Source organism: Branchiostoma belcheri, unplaced genomic scaffold (genome assembly GCF_001625305.1).
Source record: "Branchiostoma belcheri isolate BF01 breed outbred unplaced genomic scaffold, Haploidv18h27 scaffold257, whole genome shotgun sequence".
Lineage (NCBI taxonomy): Eukaryota > Metazoa > Chordata > Leptocardii > Amphioxiformes > Branchiostomatidae > Branchiostoma > Branchiostoma belcheri.
In genome coordinates, this window is record NW_017803862.1 from 210169 (window position 1) to 228675 (window position 18507).

Sequence of the window (18507 nt, forward strand, 5' to 3'; positions counted from 1 at the left end):
AGCGCGGCTTTGGGCCGGTGGCACTTCCATACTAAATCCCACAGTTAAGCATAGGCGGCGGTCATAGTGGCCGTTCCCATGGCAACGGGGTCTGACGGTGAAACAAACTGATACATTTCAAGCGAGTCAACGTAAGTACTTGGTATACCAAGCAAATTTGGTCGAAAATTACGCTGCAACGAAGTGTCTATTGAAGGTAGCAGTTTTCGCCCTATGGGGATTTCTATAGTTAATTAAGGACCCCGAGATGACTCACTTCGACGCGGTAAAAAATTATAGTAGGATGCACTTCACAAATACGAAAATCGAATATGTTTGAGAAGAAGGCACAAACTACAAAATATCTAGAAATAAAAAAATCCTGATTCCTAATCCTAATGTATCCACTCGTAACGTACACTTTGAAATCGCCCTCCACGGACGTGACTTGAACTGCAGCCGACTCACCCGGAAAGCCAGTTGCGTAATACGGCGCATTTATACACGAACTGCAAAACCTTCACAATTCAAATCATACAGTCTCAAACCCGATACATTCCTACACCACACAGCGCAATTTACGTCTGGCTGACGCTCTTATCAGGCTTTCTACCCAGCCTTCAAGAATATTCGCTTTACTACTTTCTATACCCGCGTCACAGACTCCGGGGGGCGCCTATTAATACTGCGTGCTGCTACAATAAATCATAGTCTGTTTAGACGTAAACTAACTACAAGTCCCTCTTGCAGCTGCGGGTTCCGAAGCGAAAGCATTCCTCATTTTTTTTACATTTCGGCGGCGCATCCTTCTTTCTTTGTTTCTTTGTTTGGTAGTTTGGTAACACTGCAGGCCATGCAATACCTGTTTACTTCTTTCCGGTTTGTGGTGTATGCAATAGACTTGCTTTTAGTTCCATGTTCTTTACAAAAAGAAACTTTATCTAGTAACAGTCTCATCTAGTGACATATCTTTGATCGAAGTATGGTTACATAAGTTTTTAGGCGCTAATTTATTGATCGTACTACAAATCTAAAGAAAATTGCATAAATTATGTTAATGACAAAAATAATGCCGCATGTCGCTAGATCTCGTTGTTGCATGAAAAGTCCTCGCGAAGTTTCTATGTTTCTCTATTATGTTTGCACTTTTACGTTTGCCTGCTGCATTGTTCTTACTCAGGAATGTCAATACGTTTGATACTTACTCTTTTTAAAGACGGGCTTTCATGCTTCAATCATAATTCGTTCATCCTGCTCGGACCTGCCCAATTTTCTCGGATCGCTATGTATACTATGTTGCTTAGGCAGTCAGACAATTACGCAATCAGATAGCTCAAGCGGTAGCGATGCTGAGTGGCGGTGGCGGGGTGTGCACATAGCGAGTTCGATCCCCGGAGAGGATTTTTTTTTTAATTTTCTTTTTAACAGTCGCTGTTTTGCTTTTAACGCTCAAAAACTAATTGTTCAAGTCCTGACGTATGACTAGGCCTGCAGACATGCCGCATGTCGCTAGATGTCGTTGTTGCATGAAAAGTCCTCGAGAAGTTTCTATGTTTCTTTTTTATGTTTGCACTTTTACGTTTGCCTGCTGCATTGTTCTTACTCAGGAATGTCAATATGAAGCATTTGTGTAGCATGTGCTGTCATCAAAATCGCCACAGTGCTGCGTGTTTCAAAATTGCTATTTTTCATGTACATGTATATATGAAGAGTTACATACATATATCAGATGCGTTTTCTTCTTTAAGTGGTCTTGTACCAATTTCATTAACTTGGGTAATATCATTTCAACAACTTCAACAACCTCAATAACGGCAGTAAAACCTTCGTCAGCCGAAATGTCAGCTTTAAAAAAAAAACTTGTTACTTTACTGCCCAATATACAACCAACATAGTGTACGCCTCCTCGACAGACTTTTACAATTAAACATCCCATTCTTAGATATTGAAATGAAATGAAATACCTTTATTGTATATTCATGCCACGACGGGCATGGATGTACAATAACAACTTATCCGATAATGTTATTGTGTATCTGCTACTGAATGGATCACATTTACTTTCATCTAAAGTCAACTCTCAAATACTCATTATTACACAGCTATATCTTTCTGAAACTAAGCCATTTAACAACTGATTAATATTCATTTATTATGGGTTCACCACACCACGAAGTGGTGAGGTGAAACCATATTGCTTTTTCTGGTGTTTCTTCTCCTTCTCCTCCTCCTCCTCCTTCTTCTTCTCCTGCCATTTTTAAATGGATTCAGCTTCTTTATTTTAGGGCCTAAGGTCCTGAAATTTGGTATGGAGGTACAGTGGGCAAATACCCCTAGGCGTTTTTTTCTAATTTTTGTGATACAGGCTTTTAGAATGGTTTTATTTGAGTTTTTTGGCTGTGTTATATCAAATGTATTACTGTGTTAGTGTGCTATGTTTACCACGTTTGGGTATGAGTCATCACAATGGAATGCAGGGCATCAACCAATAGGCATGCAGCTTTCCTCTATTCTTCTTGCTGATTGGCTGTTGGGATTTAACTTGATTAACACCTGCACAGAGCATTTCCATACTGACAGTATGTCTGTATTCAAGTGTTTTGGTAGGTATTTCAAGCTTTCCTGCTCCAGCATTGGAATGCGGGGCATGAACGTTATTTTTATTTTGAAAATCAACAGTTTGCATTATGCAATTAAAAATCCTAACCAATAAAGTAGGGAATAGCTATCCAACTGTTGTTTTAGTCGTATGTTACTTCATATTATAGTTATATCAATGTAAATCATTGTTTTCCCTTGTGTTTCTCATTCTTTCCCTGCCATGTCGTAAAATGTGGTGAACCCATAGCTGTATTTGCTCCAAAGCAAATATTGGCCTTTCTAGTTCAGTCTGTATTCATTTATAATATCTTAATAGCTAAACTCTGTTCTCTTGTTACCTACTGGACGATACCCATGTTTTGTAATGTAATTTTTATTTAATGTCTAGTGGTGACGTCAATATAAGCTTTTTGCTTGAGAGCGTCACCACTATGTTTTGTATTTTTGGGTGTTGAAATAAAAAAAAAATTATCATCAGCCATGTTCCGCTGCGGAGAAGTCGACGTATCCAACATGCGTTGTCGTAACAAGTTTGATATTGCTTTGAAGAAAAAAAGGCTAAGGATAACCTTTTTGACAATTGTAATTTTAGGGACCTGCTGTGACAACACAACCAGGATAAAGAACGGCCAGATCACGGTTAATAATGACTACTGCTCTGGGAATTCCATCCAGTTCTCTTGTGATACTGGATATGAGCTTGTGGGCAGCTCCTTCGCTTCCTGTCGGGACAAAAATTGGGACAGGGAGATTCCGACATGCCAACGTGAGTTGACATTTTTTTTTCTCTGGAAGAATTTATGTTGTACGCTCTTTTTCGTTACCAGAAAGTAAAGAGTGTAGCATCACTGTAAGCAGCGTATTTGAACAAACTAGGCCCTCAAACGGAGATGGTTGGGGTGGTGTATGTATTTCTGTTGATATTTTTATTAGATTTTTTTTCAAAATTTAATTTTCAGAGCATTTAATGTTCTTCATGCCAGCTTTATATATTATCAGGTATCTGCTGTGACAATACCACCGACATCATGAACGGCCGAGTCAATGCTACTAACGGTTACTGCTCTGGGAACGACATCCAGTTCTCTTGTAATCCTGGGTACGAACTCGTGGGTAGGTCCGATGCAACCTGCCAAGAGGACGGCAACTGGAACCGAGACATTCCGACTTGCCAACGTGAGTTACTGAAGCCTTTTTTGCTGTCTCATATTTTCTTAAGATCTGAATTCTAAAAGAAAAGAGCTCTCTTGGGCGGCTATTTAAACTATAACCTATCCAAGACTCTAACCTACTAAGGAAATATTATTATATGTTCATGAACATCTATTTACATTTAATTTAGCAGAAAAATCAGATTTCGTACAATATTCGTAAAATCAACAACAAAAGGGATTGCATTCCCTCTAATGCATGCAGAAACTAATGTACATATTGTACCCATCTCATGGTACAAGTGATATGGGGAAGACAAGAATTTGAGTCGGTATATCGCGACTATGAAAAGGTCACAATGACAGACGACATCGGTCCTTCCTCTTCTACATTGCGTGTAAATGAATCAAATCACATGATCTGGAGAATGATTTGCCATACCACATTTATTTCGCAACGCTCGTCACTAATAACACCAGTACTGGTGTTGCCGTTCTGACGCCAGAAAAGAAACCTAAATATTCTAACACCCACACAGTACCTACAGAGGAAAGTCGCACGTCCACTGAAGCCATTATCGGCGGCACCAGTGCCGGTATCGCCGCATTGCTGATTGTGGCAGCTGTCGTCTTCACGGTGTACTTAAGACGTAGGAGGAAGAAAAGAAAAGAAGAAAACTACCAACAATCGACTGTTTACTTTGTACCAGATGATGTTATCAGTGAGTACGGTTTCCAATTTTCATTTGAAGGACTGTAAGTTATGAATTTGTATTTTTTTCATCGTTTATTATATAAGGTTTATCTACAAATTGACATTTAAACACCATTGACTCAAAGTCAAAGGTATGTGTAGTTGACAACATTCTAACCCTATCTAGACCGTTTTTTGGGGGGGGATTCGTGGGTTGGGGGGGGGCGGTAATCATTGCCCCCTTCAGAACTCGTAAACAATATACAGTATGGTCCGCCATCCTGAATTTTGACCAATAACGTCTTCAAATTAGCATAACGTATGCGCTTTTAATGATAAAGATTACATTTAATTGCATTAGATGTTATTGAAATTAGAAAGAATGAGGCACTTGACATAAACCCATTACAGTCTATTAAAACGAAAATTACTGAATTTCACCAAAAATAATTGTCAGAAACGCGCTGCCGTGGCAACACAAAATGTCACTAACTTATTACACTGATCCCCGAAAAAATGTTGCCAAAAACATTTTGGGAAAACTCATGAAGTTTCTTGATTTGGTTCTAGCGCAAGCCGCTCAGACGCTATCCGACATCAAAGTTAGCTCGGGCACTTTTAGCCTCTCCCAGGTCTGGATAGGGTTATGGGAAATTCTATATATTTATCTATATATCCCAATAGGTGTTCTGGTCTTCTGAAAAGATTCTTTGACACAGCTACCCTCAAGTCCCATTTTTTTATTTGATAGTATGTCAAAACTCGCGTAATTACATGCACTTAACACAAAAGGAAATAGTCTGGATGGATTTTTTTCTTCGTCGATAAATGACAATATCTTTTCAATCGAATTTTTCTCCTCGACATTTACCCTAGCATCCTTGCCCCACGTTGTTGTATAGTCCATAGGAGGAGATTGGAGGAGATGGTCCCGCCGGTTCCAGCCCGACCACAGTTCCCGAAGTTAGAGACCGACCCCGGCCGGGTGACGCTTGGTGAGAAGATCGGCAGTGGGGCGTTCGGCATCGTTTACCGGGCAACCCTGACGCGGGACGACCGTACGGAGGACGTCGTCGTTAAAACTCTGAAAGGTTTCGAATGCAAATTACGTTTTGTTTGTTTTTACATTAATGGCTTTGTACGTATTTCACACAATATTCCAACGCACTTTTAATCTAGATGTGCATGAATTCTGAACGTGGCTGAATGGAAAGTGTGGTTTTCCAGATCTGCACTCTATATGTAAAATACACAAAACTCTGTATGTAAATGTTTTTTCAAAGCTCTTTACATTTTCTAAAATTCACAGAAAAACGCCTGTTAGTTACCTTGATCATGTATGATTATCCCTATTTCTATAGTTCCCACTAGTACGTAACGCTACAGTTTTGAATGTTTTCTTAATCCACAGAAAACGCCAGTGAGGATGACAAGCTGGGTTTCCTGGAAGAAATCCGTGCAGTTGTGGACCTGGGGGTTCATAAGAACCTGCTGGGTTTGCTCGGCTGCTGCACGGTGGTGCGAGACCATCTGTATCTCATCACGGAGTTCATGCCGTACGGAGACCTGAAGAGCTTTCTGAGAAAATGTCGGGAGGTGAGACACATGGTTGTTTGTTTGTTTTTTCTGAAATGTGGTACGTTCAACTAGGAGCTAGGAACCCCAAGAAGTATTTCTTGAATTCTGCAAGCGATTAAGAATGATCAGGATGGTGTATTTTTAGTTAACGGACCAAATTATTAAGGGGCATTCTGGAAAAGGTTAGTTTTTACTTTATATATGTTTGTGCCATTTGGACGTTAGAAAAGTTTGTTTAGTCTACTCTTTTAATTATGTTTTACAACATGCCTTTATATTTGCGTTTCCATAGGAAGCGACCTCTGATGAACCTGGAGACGATATCTACACCTTTGAGGTTATACAGATGTATCAGGTGGCCCGGCAGATCGCTAGAGGCATGGTAAGTACCACTATCAGGTGCTGCAGAGATACATGTGCCAGGTGCTGCACAACGTAGGAATTGCTGCAGATGTTCCACGTGCTGCAAATTCCAGTATAGATGTGCTATGTGATTTAGACGTACCCAGTGCTACAGCTGTACTAGGTGCCACAAATGCACCAGATGCAGACCATATGCATGAAATCAGTACATAAGAATCTATTTCATCTGTACAATTGTGGATTACAATATACAATACATCAAATGCTCCCAAACGAAACGTCATAATTGCAGCATTGGTTGGCTGGATCTTAGCCAAGACTGATGTAAAATAGCAGAACCGTTACGAACTTTATGTGTTGTTCATGTTCCAGGATCACATCGCCCGGTCTCGTTACGTCCACGGAGACCTGGCCGCTCGGAACGTGCTGGTCGGAAAACGCCTGCATGTGAAGATTTCTGACTTCGGGCTGGCAGAAGACATCTACAGCCGAGGGTACCGTCGGCAGGACCGGCTCCAGAGGGTGCCCTGGAAGTGGATGGCGCCGGAGCGGCTGGAGGATGGGAAAGCCTACAGCTCACAGAGCGATGTGTGAGTAGTCTTATCATATCTGCAGTCAACTATTATAATCAAACTCTAACTCTAACCTAACATCAAACAGAGCGATGTGTAAGTAATCTTATCATAATATCTGCAGTTAACTACTATAATATCAACTCTCTAACCCTAACCTTACACCACTCAGGGCGATGCGGGAGTAGTCTTATCATAATATCTGCAGTTAACTACTATAATATCAACTCTCTAACTCTAACCTTACACCAAACAGAGCGATGTGTGAGTAGTCTTATCATAATGCAGTTAGATATGATAACCAATCCAAAACTCTAACCTAACACAGACAGAGCTATGTGTAAGTCTTATCATGATAATGCCTGCAGTTAACTATGATAACTAATCTCTAACTCTAACCTAACACCACACAGAGCGATGTGGCAGTAGTCTTATCATAATGCCTGCAGTTAATTACTATAATATCAACTCGCTAACTCTAACCTAACACCAAACAGAGCGATGTGTGAGTAGTCTTATCATAATGCCTGCAGTTATATATGATAACCAATCCAAAACTCTAACCTAACACCACACAGGGCGATGTGGGAGTAGTCTTATCATAATGCCTGCAGTTAATTACTATAATATCAACTCTCTAACTCTAACCTAACACCACACAGAGCGATGTGTGAGTAGTCTTATCATAATGCCTGCAGTTAACTATGATAACCAATGTCTAACTCTAACCTAACATCACACAGAGCGATGTGTGAGTAGTCTTATCATAATGCCTGCAGTTAGATATGATAACCAATGTCTAACTCTAACCTAACATCACACAGAGCGATGTGGGAGTAATCTTAACATAATATCTACAGTTAACTACTATAATCAAACTTTAACTCTAACCTAACACCAAACAGAGCGATGTGTGAATAGTCTTATCATAATGCCTGCAGTTAGATATGATAACCAATCCAAAACTGTAACCTAACACCGACAGAGCGATGTGTAAGTCTTATCATGATAATGCCTGCAGTTAACTATGATAACCAATCCCTAACTCTAACCTAACACCACACAGAGCGATGTGTTTGTTTGTTTGTTTGTGTGAAGAGTCTTATCATGATAATACCTGCAGTTAAACATGATAACCAATCTCAAACTCCAACCTAACACCACACAGAGCGATGTGTGAGTAGTCTTATTATACTATCTATAGTATGACCAATCCTGATCCAGACCCATATTCTAAAAGGCCATCTCTCAAAGTTACTGTGACTTCAAATCAACTTTTAACAGGTGGTCCTTCGGGATAGTGCTGTACGAGATCTGCACGCTAGGGGGCGACCCTTACCCAGGCGTTGCAGTATCCGAGCTGAAAGACCGCCTACAGGCTGGATTCAGGATGGACCAACCTGAAGACTGTCCGCGAGCCATGTAAGTCTGTTTATGTACACTTATTGTTAGCATTCGGACAAGTTTAACTCTTTCATAGAATGACGTATTAGTTAGGAACAGAAGCACCCATATCATCGAAATACACCCGGTAACTATTTACGTTATCCTGCTCAACCTCAAAAATGCATGCTATTGCTCGAAACTGAAACTCCATACAACACACTTTTACATGCTCCAAATTTTGTGAATAGCAATAAGGTAAACCATGAGGCCATAATGCATTTTACCCGAGGACCTAAATTGCTTAAGTTCAAATGACGATCGGTAGATGTCGCTTTCTCCACAGGTACGATCTGATGCAGCAGTGTTGGCGCTGGCAGCCCATCCAGCGGCCGCTTTTCAGCCAGCTGTATCTAACACTGGACAAGCACCTCGCCTTCTACGGACCCGAGTACTTACTTAATTAATCACCTTTGCTCCCGTTGGAGACCAAGGCACCATCAAACTTCTTCCAGCCGTTCCAATCTTGGCCCAGCCATCCGTTCTCATGCCAGGTCTTTTGGGTTGTCTTTATTTCTTCTTCCACAGTCCTTCTCCATGTGCCTAGAGGAGCTTTCCTTGGGAGTCCATCTGAGGGGAACGTATGAATGGTTGTTCTTGCTCGTACGTAGAATATGCCCTAACCATCTCCAACAACGTTTGGGATACCTTACATCTGCTGACTACCTTGACCCTACCTTGTTTTCTACTTTTTTTTTCTCTCAATGTCTCAGCTCCTTCGGACGCACCTGCCTCTCCATCTTTTTGTTTGTCTTTTTCAAGGTTTTATGCGGCGCACGGATTGACTAAATGAATATTTCAGTTGTATATCCTTCTTGATTGGTACATTTTGGTTTCCTTGATTCTAGCTCCGTCTCAGCGTGTGACTTTTCTGCAAGCTGCGTTCGAATTCCGCATTCTATTTGAAATGTCCCCTCTATTTGAAATGTGACGTAAGCAGTTTAAATGGGTCTATTTAGGATGTTAGGATGAGGAGACCACCAATGCACATAGGTAGCCTTAGTCAATACACATAATCAGGCACAATTTATGCAAACTAAGGCGTTTTTAAATGGTGTATGTTAACTAAGAAAGAAATTCCATAATTCCGTTTTTTTTCATCATTGCAACTTTATATACTTATACTTAGCGATACTTTAGCGATTGGAATGCCATACTAACTATACTGATAAGTTAACCAAATATGAACTGTATTATGCTTACATTGTGTAAATGTAAGCATCATTTGAAAATGAGAAAGTGTTTAAATAGTATATTCTGCCAAAAACAAGAAATTTTACATTTAGCTATATATGTACTTCATGGCGAGTAAGCTATATATACTGCACTAATTAGAAACGTATTTGCGTCATTATTGACACAAATAAAACAAAACATTAAAAAAAGAAACGAAAAAAAAACGAAAGTTTCAGAACTTCAATCTATTGTGACAATATCTTACCAGTTAATTTTGTATCAATTGATAGTCTTCTACACAATTCCTTTAAATTTGGTGGCGATCTGAAAATATTTTTCTCTACCATAATATTTTACAAGTATGCTTCACTTATAGTTTATTTTGATGAGTAATTATGTAAATTCCATATCAATAACGTTTGCATCCTAATCAGAGGTAATTAACACTTTCTATAGATCATATAAAATTTTTAAGATATTGCTTCTAAGCAAAGAAATGTTAACGTGGCATTATGCTGTAAGACGAATTTCAATACTTAACGATATATGTAATCAAGGAGAAAACTATCAATATACATATTGATTGTTAACATGAAAGTTCAGTGTGTTGGTACAAGTCATTATGAAATAAAGACTAAGCTTTAACTTCCAACACTTCAAAATTACAGAATTGGGACTTACCCAAATTTTCGGCTTACTCCATCAACCTTGTTCATAACATATTGATTGTTGTAATTAGCAACTTATTAATTCATACATAAAATAAAACGTTACAAAAAAATGTCGGTAGTTTCATAACTTTAAACGATTGTATAAATAATACCTTACTTATTATTGTATCAGTTTGGTTGTGACCCGGTATGCTCTGTGTGTATGTTGTTTGAATTTGACAGGAATGTGTAGTGTGTAATCATTGTATGAAACATAGACCTTAGTGTAACGGATTGTACAATAAATTGTACAATAAATGCTACAAAGTAACCTTCCATACTCCTATATGGTGATTTTTAACCTTCCATACTACTATATGGTGATTTACTATATGGTGAGTTAATATACATACATATATATGTATCAGGCTTTTTGCTGAATTACATTGCGTTGTATGCCACACTACATTTTTGGCAGACATGCCCACGAAGGACTATGATATAAGTCTTTTTCAAGCTGAGTGAAGATGACTACTATATGTTTAATTAAAACTAAGCAAATCAAAATGTAGAGTCTATTATTCGCCATACCAGAGTCTGTATATTATTCGTTTAACCTTCATGACAGCGTAGTTTTTATATCGATGAAAGATATGGCAGAATAGCATGTCAAGTCCAAACGAATTGTCTACTAAAAAACTTTAAAGTTTTTAAGGTCTCACACAGTATTGAGAACATCATGCCGTTATCTCTACGTTAAAAAAATTCTTGGTGTGGACAGAAATTTGCTCGGGTAAATATTATGGATGATATCCTTCTCAGACTCTATGGAAACGGGCGAAAAGAATAAGGCGGGCAAAAAAAAAGATTCCAACATTTGGAAATTAAGACATCATAAACCTTCAAGTTGTTAACTATAAGAAATGATATATTGTGCTAAGTTTACTGCCAACTATTACAACATATGCATTTGTCACTAGAACAACTTTGTAAGAATGTTCTCGAGCATTTTAGTAGTTGTTTTGATTCGGTGGAAACATCACATATACACATACCCCATAACGTATAAAAGGAATGAAATGCATCACTTCGTAAACATAAAAGACAAAACAATAAATCAGAGCCTAATCTATATCATAAACAAAAAACTGTATGTACTGTCACACTTGTAAACAAAACCTTGCTCGTTATCTGCTATATTGATGTAAGGGTATGCTTTAGGTCACTAGGGTTGTGTTTTCCACTAGAAGGTAATTAAACAGGAATAAATAACGTCAAAACAACCTCTCTACTTACTGCTACTGAACGAGATCACGCCAAAAATAAGAAGCCACATCAGTGACGTTTTCATGCTTCCAATCGTATTTTTGTGTAGCTTCAAAATTAACGTGAGTCTATACTGTACAGAGCGAAGGGTACCTTAGCTCACACTACACTGCAAGGGAAGGCGGAGGGTGGACGACTGAGAGGGCGCCCTCGAAGGACCTGGACTAATGACCTGAAGGAATGGACAGGACACACCTGAGTCACCTGACAAGTCTAGCTGAGAACCGCCCTGGGTGGATGAGTCTTGTTGACAGTTTAGTTGCCCCGACGGCAGTACAGACTGCTATGGGACGGTGAGGTGAGTCTACTTTACACCTCGATACATTTGTAACCAGGTACAGAAAACATCCCTACCAAGAATGAAACAACAGTAGGACATGAAGAGAGCTTAATCTTTCTCAGTGTGCCCCTTGCATGTGCCGAGATGGGAAATAAGTCTGTGTTTAGTCTTTGATGCCATAGTCCCTAGTGTATACTTGCGCTTAGAAAAAACGTAAGTCCCCGTGAGTTTTTACTTCATCCGTGTACTCATAACAACAGTACAAACCTAAGGGATCCATATGTCTTTCATCTTATTCCGTGAGTCGCGAATTGGATCTTCAATTCCCCGGAATCTTCTCTGGTATACTATCCCTTTATTTCCACCAATTTCTACTATTTTTCCAGCAATCCGCGGTGGCTAGCAGAGGCTACAACCTACCTAACCCGAGTATCAGTGAATAACCTTTGATATTACGACCACGTTGTCAGACCAAACGCCCCAAATGTCTCTAATTTGCATATACAGGAGGTATTTTGAACCCTGTATTTCCTTCCCCTACCATTCACTATCGTGTAGACAGGTCAATGCCCTAGCTTAAGCGATTTTTTGTAGGTTATTAACGAGCACAACGTGGCGTCGGTAGCGCGACGGTTAGGTCATTGGACACGGAACCAATAGGGCCTGGCTTCGATACTCACCATGTCCCTTGGGAAAGGCACTTTACACTACCTTCCTTTCCCTGACGGTGGAGTGACGCCCATTTAGAGCCTCTTTGGTTAATCTGTCTAAATGTTACTAGCCAAAACACACTGCGCCAATAAGCTATCTGCTCATCATTTGCCACCAAGAGTCGTATTTGATTTTAATAACGGATATATACGAGATCACGATGTCAGTACTAGCACTAGTTGCATAAAGGGACCGCGCCGTGTCCGCTGTAAAAGTCACTTATTTAAACTGCTTCTCATCTACGTGTCAGGCATCAGTCAGTCAGTCAAAAGGCGGTGAGAGGAGACAGATTGACTCCGCATTTCAAACAATCCACCACGTCCTATGGTAACAGTTGGAATAACCTCCCTACCTTTTGACCCTGGGAAACACAAAACACGGCGGATAATATCATCTATTTAATTATTCATAAGCAACGGAAGGCACAACAGGTGCACCTCCAAAGCCATCATATCATCAAAAAAGTTGAATTGTCAAGACAATAGTCATATTAGCTGAAATACAACAAGGTACAATAAGTCTGAATTTATAATAATGTATAGCAAAGTTCTTTCATCACAACCATTTATTTTTCAAGAGCCGACGTTTCGATGACCGTCTGTCATCTTCATTAGGGCAATTCTGACTGGTTTACTGTGCACTGACACTAGATATTACCTCTAGTGTCAGTGCACAGTAAACCAGTAAAAAAGTGAAAAATAAATGGTTGTGATGAAAGAACTTTGCTATTCAATCGTTTACCAACATGATGAAATTATTTACGGGAAAAAGAATGTAGTTATAACATTTAAGAATGTGTGTACTACCCTTCATAAACGTATCGGTCTTTTGTCTAAGAGTATGTTGTGTAAGAGTGCAACAATTACAGACCAATCTATGTTTGCCAGATGACTCGAGATACGAACGTCCAGACATTTAACTATGGTCTTCATCATAAAAGCGGAAGCTTTGGTAAAATATGTGTAACATGTACTTGTCGTTTTAACCCCGCAATACTATCATAAACATATTAACCAAAAGGTTTACTCAATATAATATGAACTAAATGTAAAAACGTGATTAAAACGTGACTAAATGATTAAAACGAAAACTTTCCAGCAGAAATGACCGATGCTGGTAGCAAGACACAAACTTTGTCTATACCCGGTACATTATCAAGAAAATCCTGGTACTAAAATCGTCCACGTTACGAGGGGTTGCAATTCGGCACGCAGCACACCACAACGCTATATCTGGGTCAAACGGGTGATGAAATACTCGAAAGTATGGTTCAAAGCCAAAATCAATTTTTAACCAAAAATCACCATTTATTACACTCTTTAGCCATGTTAATATTTAATGATAATTCGTGGCAATTTATGACAAATGTTACCTAAAATTTAGACCCAAAACCCTTTCGTTTTCTTTACCACGTACTACGTCGAAAAAACGACAAACTAGACACACATTAAAGATTCGACCGTGATCGAGTACATGAGTTGAAAATACAGCTAAAACGAAGTTAAAGAAGCATGCCCAGGTTGTTCAGGCAACGTCCCACACGAATCCTGAAAGGCAAATTGTAGAAGGATACATTTCATCGTGATCATGAACTTACTTGCGTCACAGTGTTTCCATTCGCCCCGGTAGATTACGGTTGTAGAACACCAGGGACGACCAGTGTTGTCGACGGTGGTACAGGAACTGTAGATTATTCCTTTGTACGTAAATGGAAAATTGCACTCTGAAAAAAAAGAAATTGGGCAAAAGGCATCCGGAGGGCAACAGCTTATCGATCCGTTCCTGTAGCTAAACTATACCAACACGTCAACACTTTGCCCGAGTCAAAAATAATTCTTTATATTTCATATTTCACCGACAACAGACCAAATAAGACCTCATAGGGACTTAAAGGAAACTAACCGTATACGTACGAAAAGATAGCCCCCAAAACCAACTTCATAATACCCCAAATTTGTTGTTCTGTTTGATTTTTATGACTACACCATTCTCTGAAAATGCTGTGACCTTACGATAAGTGGTTGTTGAGTTACAAGGGGCGGGCTTCGAAAAAACCCCGTCTCAGCATGGGCAAAAATGCCCGGTCTGAATAGGGTTACATTGGCTTCTTGAAAATCTCATATTGTATTTATGAAAAACAGTGTTTTTCTAAAACCATTTGCAGCTATTTTGATTTCCTTTAATTTTTTCCTCGTTTTTAGTTACTCTCTTTCAGTGATCGCAACATTGTATCACATAACTTTATATATTTAATGGTACATGGTAAATGTTGAATGATTTTGAAGATAATGTGGACAGTATATAAATATTATTTTATTACCTCCATGAAAAACGGAGGTATTGTTTTTGGCGTGTCTGTCTGTATGTATATCTGTGTGTGTGTCTGTCTGTGTGTGTGTCTGTGTGTGTTTCCGCAACTTTGTAGTCAGCATAACTTCAAAACGCCTTTATGTGATGATATTTGGTATGATGGTAAGTCTTGGAAAGACAAAGGTCAAGGTCAAGTATAGGCCTCCTGGTGGATGACCTTGGTACTGCAGCAGAACTTTCAAAAACTTTCAAAGATAATAAGTCCAGATTGGAACAACGTATTTTCATCATTTTTGGTGTGTAGGTGCCTGAGAGACAGTTGTACATTATAAAATTCAAATTATGCAAACGAGAACTTAATTTGCATAATTAATGAGGAAATTTTATAAATACAGTGTTTCATATAATGGTACAGCTATACGTGTAATCTATTTAATCTGTGGCAGGCGGAACATCAACAGATATCAATTATGCAAATGATGACCTTATTTGCACAGTTAATGTGGAAATTCTTATTGGTAAATGATGGGAATTTTATGACTCGTAACATGTGTAACTTACTTAAAGGTATGCATCGCTATGCATATAATATGTTAATGTAGAGGCATTTGCATAATTAATGAGGACAAAGCAAGCCCATATTTCATGGAGGTATGAGATCTCGGAACTCTTGTTTTAGTTGTATTTTGTTCCCAAATGATACACATAATATTTCATACATATTATGTTAAACTTAACTAATTGTGTTGCTAAGTCATTCAGTCTCATGCTTATCGTTACTTTGTAGTTAAGCTAACATTAATTAATCTATACTTACTTTTGTGGGTAGGTGGGTTGGTACTTCCATCGATGGCCCGAGTAATAGGTGTGTTGGTACTAATGAGAGCTAAAAGTATAGGTGTGTTTGTCGGTTCTGGTGCATGCCATGTGCTCAAGCTGTTGACTTCTGGCATAGGAGAAGCCTGGAAGAACTAGAATGAAATATAAATATAAACTTTAAACTTTAAGGAAGACATGTACATCTGCTTGGCAACAAATTCATTATATTTTAGTCCATATCCTTCTTCATTCCAAAATAAACTATTTCCATGTGTGGTGCTCTTCGATATGAAATGTTTTCGTGTATACCCCAATACCCATATAAAGTATTCTCGAAACCCCCATACAATGCTTTTCAGTATAAGGTGTTTTCTAAACCCCCATGTAGTGCTCAATACCCCCACACAGTGATTTAGATAAAAAGTGTTCACGAAATGCCCAAACGAGAATCACCCGTCATTAATACAAATTGCCGCACTTTTGACAGGATCCACCCCACTCCGCATCTGCTTGAATATGCCCACACTACCCCGTATCTGCTTGCAGATTGCAAAAGTCATCAGCCAACCAGCAAGAACAACACATCCTGCCATGCTAATAGAAAGCTGCATGCCTAGTGGCTGTTACTCCGCATACCTTTCTTCTTCGTCTCACCCCGCTGTACAGTTAATTTGAGAGTCAAAAATTCCTCAATTATATAATTACCTCCATGAAAAATTGAGGTATTGTTTTTGGCGTGTCTGTCTGTATGTATGTCTGTGTGTCTGTCTGTCTGTGTGTCTGTGTGTGTTTCCGCAACTTTGTAGTCAGCATAACTTCAGAACACCTTTATGGATTGTTATGATATTTGGTAAGATGGTAAGTCTTGGAAAGACATAGGTCAAGGTCAAGGTCAAGTATGGGCCTCTTGGTGGATGACCTTGGTACTGCAGCAGAACTTCCGGTTTTTGTATCTTTTGTCCTGAACAAGCTATGGTCTTGACTTTTTGGTGACAGATACTAGTAGCTTATCTTGTTAGAAATAAGTGGCGTAAGTTTGGTCCCCCTAGCGGCTTGTTCTGGAACTGCAGGTTAGTTTCTGGTAAAAACTTTCAAAGCCAATAAGTCCAGATTGGAACAACGTATTTTCATCATTTTTGGTGTGTAGGTACCTGAGAGACAGTTGTACATGATAAAATGCAAATTATGCAAATGCGGACTTTATTTGCATATTTAATGAGGAAATTCTATAATTACAGTGTTTTACATTATACTACTTTCATACATGTAATGCATGTAAGCTATGGCAGTTGGAGCATCAAAAGACACTAATTATGCAAATGATGACCTAATTTGCATAAATAATGCGAAAAGTCTATGATTTTTTAATGGTGAATGATGGGGATGTCATACTTGGGACATCTGTAAGTTAATCAAAAGTTAACATACATCACGATGTATATATTATGTTAATGCAGAGGTCATTTGCATAATTAAAGAAGAAATTTACATTTGCATATCAAGCCCATATTTCATGGAGGTATGAGGTCTCGGAATTCTTGTTTTAAAGGGGTTTACGACGAAAGCTAAAATGAATTATTTTTGGTAGATGATTCGAAGGAGACAACCAATACCCTATGAAAAATATATTTATTAATAAAACATTTTTTATATATTTCAGTCCATACCATACTGTTAGGTATTAAATGGACTGAAATACATGTATGCTGTATTTTCTCCGGAACAAATTATTGTATACATGTACGTTCACAATTTTAAAGTGAGAATACCAGACTATCATATACAAGAAAGGCAGTATCATTACTAACATTCTATCTTAATTTTTGTTGTTCGTCCAGGTTTTTGTCTCTGCACACGAAATTTAGGTTAGATACACGATTGCACCTACTTCCAAACGTGAATTTCCAGCCCAGCTGCTTTTGGAGTACGTATTCCTGATGGGAGTATTACATAAGTAGAAATAATACTAAATAAAACGTAAGGTGTAAAATAGAGCCCATTGCAAATATGTTGACCTTACCTCCTGAATGTCTTGGGTGTTGTGATGGACTCCTGCCATGATTCCGTAGGTGATCCCACCAGTTAATACCAGGATAACCACCAACGTAGCAAGCCAGTATTTTTTATTCTCTGCAAAACAGTGTGCTTAAATTGGTTTCGTAGTCTAAGAGAAAACATATATATTTATAGAGCAGGAATAAACAAACTAGTAACTACAAAATAAAGAAACAGACAACAAAAGTATAGTAATTTATGTAATTGAAGAAGGGCTGAACCTCTAGAAACTTCATTAACATTGGTAAAGATTCATAGACAGAATTATTGACATCATTGAAGTATTAGCCGTCGTTGATAAAAATTAATACCAAAACAATTTATGATTCTCAAAACAGCGATGCAATCAAACTAATAATTAATAGTGAGTAGTAGTAGATATAGCAATCAATATTTCTGAATAAAAATTAGAAAAGAGGCCAAATAGCCTTCAAAGCAGCCTGTTTGGCAATGCTCTTTGAATTTTAAAATGTAGGATAAGTAATAGAACAATAAAAAGAAAACAAAACAATATAATGCAAGTCATCTACATTTTTAGCTGCAGAGTAACACAATAACTTTTTCGCTATATTATGGAATGATTGTTTATATATACATATTATTACATATATTATATATTAATTAGGATAACCGTAATTAGAAAATGCATGAACAACAAGCTGGACTTGAATGATGGACGAAAACGAGGCTAGCCAAGGCGGCAGCGTTTTTCAGTACACCGCAAACTATCAGCTATTTTTATACCGACTTCCCAACAAATCGTGAAACTGTAGTGTGACCAAAAGCACCATAAAGCCAC

The 18507-nt window shown here is 38.5% G+C and overlaps 1 protein-coding gene across 1 annotated transcript; it reads left to right on the forward strand.

Moving 5' to 3' along the window:
* The first annotated feature begins 3178 nt into the window (after positions 1-3178).
* LOC109471745 (fibroblast growth factor receptor 4-like) lies at positions 3179-9043 on the forward strand. Its single transcript, XM_019771096.1, has 9 exons — positions 3179-3346; positions 3580-3756; positions 4271-4453; positions 5328-5516; positions 5837-6021; positions 6296-6385; positions 6739-6956; positions 8223-8360; positions 8668-9043. Exons 2-9 carry the CDS (start codon positions 3609-3611, stop codon positions 8786-8788), a joined length of 1272 nt encoding a protein of 423 aa, XP_019626655.1. The 5' UTR covers positions 3179-3346; positions 3580-3608; the 3' UTR covers positions 8789-9043.
* The last annotated feature ends 9464 nt before the right edge of the window (positions 9044-18507 follow it).

What these genes read in the sequence shown, in the direction of transcription:
- LOC109471745 (XM_019771096.1), top strand. Translation starts at nt 3,609, where the DNA reads ATGAACGGCCGAGTCAATGCTACTAACGGTTACTGCTCTGGGAACGAC. An exon ending in GGCAGATCGCTAGAGGCATG is followed by an intron (nt 6,386 to 6,738) that starts GTAAGTACCACT and finishes TTCATGTTCCAG; the next exon opens with GATCACATCGCCCGGTCTCG. An exon ending in TACAGCTCACAGAGCGATGT is followed by an intron (nt 6,957 to 8,222) that starts GTGAGTAGTCTT and finishes AACTTTTAACAG; the next exon opens with GTGGTCCTTCGGGATAGTGC.